Source organism: Microtus ochrogaster, unplaced genomic scaffold, assembly GCF_000317375.1.
Source record: "Microtus ochrogaster isolate Prairie Vole_2 unplaced genomic scaffold, MicOch1.0 UNK10, whole genome shotgun sequence".
Lineage (NCBI taxonomy): Eukaryota > Metazoa > Chordata > Mammalia > Rodentia > Cricetidae > Microtus > Microtus ochrogaster.
In genome coordinates, this window is record NW_004949108.1 from 9,525,195 (window position 1) to 9,532,307 (window position 7,113).

Sequence of the window (7,113 nt, forward strand, 5' to 3'; positions counted from 1 at the left end):
GACAAGCTACAGGTCAAAATGGGAACTCTATCACACAGCTCTGGCATGTTCTTCCTTGGGTAGAAGACAGTTTAAGGACAAAGGAGAAAGCATTGTTGGGGCTGGTAGCACTTCAGTGATTTATCAAAGTGCCTAATAAAAGGTACTTTTGCCAACTTAAAATTAATGAAATATAGTGATTAAAAACTATACCCCAGGGGCTGGAGAGATGGCTCAGTGGTTAAGAGCACCGACTGCTATTCCAAAGGACCTGGGTTCAATTCCCAGCACCCACATGGCAGCTCACAACTGTCTGAAGATCCAGTTGCAGAGGATCTGACACCTTCACACCAATGCACATAAAATAAATAAACCATAAAAAATAAAAATAAAAACTATACCCCGAATCTATAGTTGCACCCTAGTGTTAAAAATCAATGTGCAAGCAAAGATTTTGCTTAGTATATCCAGACTTATGTAAGTCTCTAATACTTAAACTAAGTGTGCAGTTATCCAATCTTGTGCACTGCATCCCCCATTCCATACTGAGACATTTGCTAATTTTAAAAATTAGGCTGTAACAACCTGGAAGTCAAAAGTAAACATCAGGTGCTCAAACTTTTATTATAATTCTTACAAAATACTATAGAAATGAACACAAACTGAACAGATATGTACATGTGCATATGTACAAAATTTTACTCCTGAAAAAATTTATAAAAGTAGATGGTAAAAACAAACAGGTAAAACACAGAAACTCCAAAGCAAGCAAACTTAAAAGGTTTAAAACCAGTATTGTGAAATTGGTTTTCACAAGGAAAGCAGTCGTAATTTTATCTATTGGCAGCGGCTGGTTTTCTAGGCTTTCCACAATCGATGGATCAGATGAAAGGAGCCTCTTCAGTCCAGACCCCTTCACTATCTTCCAGCAGGAGGACAAGGCACTAAGTTGTCAACTGGTGTTGTCATCTTCCTCTTGAGTCACAGGTCGGAAAGGCAATGTGGCTTGCCCTCTTTCAGGATCAGACATTCGAAGAATTCTAATCAGTTTACTTGAAGGAAGTGAGCTAGAGGAAGCAAAATTAAAAACTCAATTTCCCCCCAAAAAAATTTCTACTCATTAAATATTTGCACTCACCATTGGTTCAGTCCCCAACAATATGAGCAATCAATGAATGAAAACTTCCTGCTAGATCCTAATATTTTCAATTTGGATGAAAAGAGAATAAAAAAATTTTATGTCAGCTATTTCACATTCTTGTCTAGAGTGGCCTGTATATTCCAAATCAAACTTCCACAGAATCACAATCCTTCATGGCAGAGGATGGCTAGCAGAGCAGAGCTCTTTCTAAGACTAGTGTTTCTAAGTAACCAAGAATAAAGAGGAGGAAATCTTGAGTCATTTGTCTTACACAGAATTACTAAAATCAAAAACCACAAAGGAACAAATTCAAAATCAAGTCAAAATTACTTTTGAGTCCATTCATTTCTTAAAGAAGGGGCAGGACATGAATAAAAGTCTATGCACCTAGGAAAGCAGAAGTCATCTAAAGTCTGCTGAGCAAGAAAGGACTAAAGCCCCCTCACCCTGGTTATTTACTTCTGTATTTAAAACCATGCCAGTTCCATGCTGTTTTCACTCAGGACTACTTTGGCTGGCTGGGACGTGTGTGTGTGTGTCTCCATACAGATTTCTCTCCCATTATTAAATGGTGCATGTATTTAGAAATGAAAGATGCTCTGAAAGGAAGACCCATTGAATCTCAAGACACACTGAGCTCAGAATGTTTGCTGGATGATACTGGGTATCAGGGCACACAGGTCTAGACCTACAGAATGAGACACCTTCATCTGGCAGGTATGACTTTGGAGCCTTGTATGTGTAGGGAGGGGTGTTAAGTTATGTACGTCACTTCTACATGTAATCAGAAAAACAAAACACACACATATGTGTGTGTTCACAAACAGTTTTAAGAAGTTACCTCATGCTTTGAGGGGTAAGCAAGATAAATTGTCTAAAACGCTGGGAATCTGCCATCTTAAGTATCATGTCCATTGCAATTCTCCTATTAACCATATCCTGAAGAAAAAATGATAAAAGTTAGGACTGATTTCGCATCAGCTATTCCTGTAAAAGCACATTCTATTGGCTGAAACAAACTTCTAGAATTTGGTTCATTACTTTATATACAATACCATGTAGATAATTTATAGAAAAATAGTATCAGAAACTATAAAAGGAAAATAACTGAATAAATATCCTCCCAGGTCATTTCTATAGACATGAGTATTTATATTATGGCTTCCTCCCTCAAACACATGTAACAACTAAAATAATAAGAAAATATACCAATAACACAATTATTACAAAATTAAACTATAAGTACAGTAATAGTTAATTCCTCAGGATAAAGACAAAACATGTCTAGTTTCAAATTTAGTAAAGAAAAATGTTTTGAGAGAAAGAGCCACTCGGTCTCAGATACACTGAGCTTGGATGCTGACAGTGTACTGGATGGTGGAATGGTAGTGGGAAATCTAGACGGCAAATGAGATATCAGGACAGAAAACATCCATCAAGTAGGTCTATAAGCAGATAGTATTTGGAGCCTGTAGGGAGGAATATATATGACATCAAATCTACACGTGACCAGGAAATTAACAATACTGTAGAAAGCAAACCGAAAAATTCAAACACTCGGTAATATCAGAATTGGGAGGTAGAAAGTCAGACTAGAAAGAGGACACAGAAAATGAAAGAGTGTAGAGGCAATAAGAGAACACATCCCAGAGGGAGGTCAGGTGCCAAGTACTCCAGTAAATAGAGACCAAGCTGATCAACAAGCGCTGCTGTAGAGCCTGCACCCAGACTACAATGCATCAATAGTAAGGGCATTGTTAAGACACAGAATCTCGTCTGAGCCTCACTGCAGCCCAATGAGGTAGCAGATAATAACGTCATCTATTACATGGAGAACTGAGACCCCTGAAGGGTAAATCTAAGTCATTTGAAAAATTGTAGCAGACTAAGATTTCACAACCTTTTTTTTTTAATCCTTAAAGTCAAATGTCCTTGCATCTCTGTTACCTAGCTTGCCTTCATGTTATTCTTTTGAAAAACCTGGCCATAACCCAAGGAGCCAGACTACAAAAGCTCTGTGTTAAGAAGCAAAAGCTTTATGATTATTTCTAGGTTGATGGCAATAAGCTAGGGAAAAGGCTGAAGGAGAGAAAGCCTGCCAGGTGGACACTCACAATGTACATCGTTAGACAAAAGCTGGAGTATAGCTGGGTCTCTAGAGGACCACAGTAGCCTTGGAGATAACTAACCTATAGGGTTTTCCCACCACTAACATCATCACAAACTAATGTGGCAAGGCATGCCTACCCTGCTGTGGGGAAACAAAAGATTCTTCCTTTCAAAACATTCCAAACAAATAAAAATTAGAAAAATTAAAATTCAACAGTACCATGTAGACATCAAACTCATCCAGGCATCTGAAAGGTGATTCGGCAATGGACCACAGGGAAAGGATGAAGCACACTGTGGAGAAAGAGCGCTCACCGCCGGACAAAGCACGCATGTCATTGAAGGAAGCTTTATTTCCCTCTCCAGGCTGAACCTTTAAGGGTGATCACAAGAAATAGGTTTATAGTTAGAGAGAGAGAGAGAAAAAGAGAGGGAGGGAGAGAGGGAGGGAGGGAAGGAGGGAGAGAGAAGAGGTAAAGCTAAGATCATTTAGAAGTTTGAAAGAATCTATTCCATTCAAAATATTTTATATTGTAACAGCAAGCTATCCAATTTTTGTTTCACTTTAAAAGAATTAAACTTAGGGGCTAGAGAGATGGCTCAGAGTCAAGATGCTCTCACAGAGGACCCAGGTTCAGGTCCCATCACCCACAATGCGATCCATGCCCATCTATGAGTCCAGTTCCAAAAAATAGGATGCCTTCTTCTGGCCTCCTCAGGTTTCAGGCATGCACTTAGAGCATAGACATACATGTAGACCAAGAGTCCATACACAGAAAATAAATTTTAAAAAATTAAATTGAGTACTTTTTGTGACCTTAATGGAACCTAACATGCCAAAATTCCAAAGGTATGACAACAAATCTAATACTTAACCAAACATTATTTATTAAAACGAACAATTTAAACTAGCTCTTCTAAAACTGTTACCAAGTTAAGCATTTAAAGTACTGAGATAATTTTTCATTACTAGAATCATAGTGACATCTAGTGGTTACACAGCTTTAATAATTGAGATTGTCAAAACAGACCCACTTAAAGAGGTTTACCCAAGAACAGTGGGAATGGACTGAAAGACATTTTTAAAAATAAAATTTAAAACTCTCCAAGGTAATAACAACAACAACAAAATCAATTAATGATATTAAAAGCATCCTTTTGCATAATTTCATGAGACCATAATATAAAGAGATAGTCTATTTTATTTTGACAAAACTGCAGACATACTATATATCTAACAAAGTGAAAAGACCAGTTTTATATAAGTATCAGGCATATGCTATTCTCAAATGAGCATAGGTTCCTTTTTTTGATATTTTAAAAGGCTTACAAAGTCTGAATTTAAATGTATACTGTATATCACATTTGGAAGACACAATGCCCCTAAGGAGATAAGCATTTATTATACTTGAATTTACATGCAAAAGTAGATGGGTTTTCAAAGTAATGCCACTTTCCTCCCAATAGCAATGTAGTAGCTCTGACTCCATTTCCTTACCAACCGAGTTTCCAGTCCTGCCTATGTTTGTGCTTTGCTGTGACTAACAACCTGAGCTCTGCCCACGTGCTTAGCCTCCATTTGAGTAACTACATTTTCTCGTTTGAGTCTTTGGTGATTTTAAAATGGGCCCAAGTTTTTTTTTTCTTTTATTATTCTCAAAAACCTCTAGATAAGTTCTTTTATTATGTTCCAAAAATTACCTTTCCCCAGGCAATAGCCTCCCTTACTGTGGCTACTTTTTAAAATTGCTTTTTTGTGTCCTATTTTTTAAATCTTCATGAAAATACTTTACTTTTTATTAGGAGGCAAGGGTGGCACAAATTAATGGAGCATGGTGTGTTTATTTCCACACATATGAAGCACACACCAGTCAAGTAAGAATAATTAGCATTTCTATCCCCTTACTTGTGTCTGGGATAAAAGTCAGTTGGTTTTTTTTTCTTCTGTTGAACCAAAGGAATACCCAATAATTTGAATCCAATATAATTCATGAAATGATCACCCTTTACCCACAGGTTTACAGCAGTGTCTGTCTAAATGAGGGAGTCATGGTCAGTCTGCTTTGCCGTCTCCACTGTCTTGTTACCCCTGGACATGTACTTTCTCCTCTCCTCTTCTGCTCTCAGAGATCTCTGTACCCGAATTCCTAGTTATCTTCTCCTAGCTTCCTGAGACAGACCACTATTGCTGGATCTACCTTCCTGAAACATGTATAGAGCACCACAAATTCCTTTCTGAAAAGTGCTACAATGCCTCATTCAAGTTCTGCCATGTTTTACTATTTTATTGTTGATGGAAATTATCTTCTAATTCCCATGTGATTTGTTATGATTCCTTAATCATTTAGAAATCTGTAATTTTATAAATTCGGGATTTTTAGGTACTGTTATTTCTAATTTCATTCAATTATAACTTTAATTCTTTGAAACTTATTAAGATATTTAACCAAGGACAAGAAAATGGTCTATATGCTGGTATATGTTCCAAAGGCAGTTACCAAAAATTATAATCCACCACAGTGTTCTACATTTATGCTACTGGGTCAAAATTTTGGAAATACAATAAGGCTTGTATAACTTTAATGACTTTATGATTTTTCCATTAATTACTGAGAGTGAAAATTCCACCTATATTTAACTATAATCGTGCCCTTTAATCCAGTTTTCCTGTATTTCCTGTCTTCTGACTATACAAGTATTTTTCAATGTAACTTTCTAATCCTATGAAGCACTCCTTTTGGTCTCGAGCCTATGGAAACCTCGTTTTGTTAGCAGCAACGTGTAAGTTCTCTTGTCTATCTGGATGACACATCTTTGTTCCATGTTTTCACTCAGGATCTTCCTTGTCCTTATGTTAATATTATTTCAAGTCTCCCTCTAACAGAACTGATTCACAAATCTTATTATACACATTGGCAACCTTTGCTTTTAATAAACATTCTTGGCCCACAAAGGCATAATGTAATTACTGGTAACTACATTTTATTTCTCACTATTTTGTGTTTGTCTCCCATGTTCTTTGCTGTCTTCTCTCTTTTGACTATTTTGAGACAGGGTCTCCCTCTGTAACCTACAGTGGACTCTAATTTGTATTAATCCTCTTGCCTGAGCACTCCAAATGTGAATAGACATACCTGGCTTCTCACTAAGCAATTTCTTTTAGTTGGCCTTTAACATGTATTCACTTGACATTCTTTGCAGTGGCTATGCTAGAGACCTCAGCGTAGCCCTCGTGTTTTGGTTTATTATAAATTAAGAGCACTTCCCAGATTGTGAAAGAATCTGAGAACAGGTTAAGTTTGATGCTCTTGGCCCCTTTAAATACTTTGGTTCTCAACATTTTTCTGTTCTTTGTGGAACTCCAATTACATTCTCACAAAACCTGCTAATTTTGTCCTGTTTGGCTCTGTTCGGTATTTTTTTGTTTTGTTTTTATGTTGCTCACATATTTCTTTCTGACTTACTTGAATTCAGTTATATTTATCTTTACCTACATCCAGCTGGTGATTAAGCCAAGCCAATCAATGAGCTGTTTATATTAAGTACTACATTTTAAAAGTTTTAGAACCATGTTTTGTGTGGATTACAAATCTGTATTGAAACTGTACTTTGCTATGGATAACTCTTATTTCATGAAACATATCACTTGTGGTAAGAGACCAGCCTACTATCTACTGTAACTATCACCATGAGTTTGGCTCTATTCTTGCTTTTCCTTTTAATTATCAATCACATTTCCAAGTCTTATTTCTCTGGTAACTGTTACGGCTTTGAGACAAAAAGAAAAGAAAAGGAAACAACAACAAGAAGAGGGCCAGCAAGATAGCTTAGCAGGTTAGGGTACTCGGGACCAAACCTGAGCATCTTAGCAGGTTAGGGTACTC

The 7,113-nt window shown here is 36.9% G+C and overlaps 1 protein-coding gene across 2 annotated transcripts in view; it reads right to left on the bottom strand.

Moving 5' to 3' along the window:
- Nucleotides 1–328: 328 nt before the first annotated feature.
- The window catches only part of Smc6 (structural maintenance of chromosomes 6), a 61,115-nt gene continuing 54,330 nt past the window's right edge, over nt 329–7,113 (bottom strand). For both annotated transcript variants that reach the window (XM_005366551.3, XM_013353531.2), the window contains 3 exons: nt 3,450–3,602; nt 1,962–2,059; nt 329–1,046 (listed from right to left, as the gene is read on the bottom strand). In XM_005366551.3, coding sequence (XP_005366608.1) covers nt 932–1,046; nt 1,962–2,059; nt 3,450–3,602 — 366 coding nt within the window. In that variant the 3' untranslated portion in view covers nt 329–931. The remainder of the gene's footprint in view (nt 1,047–1,961; nt 2,060–3,449; nt 3,603–7,113) is intronic.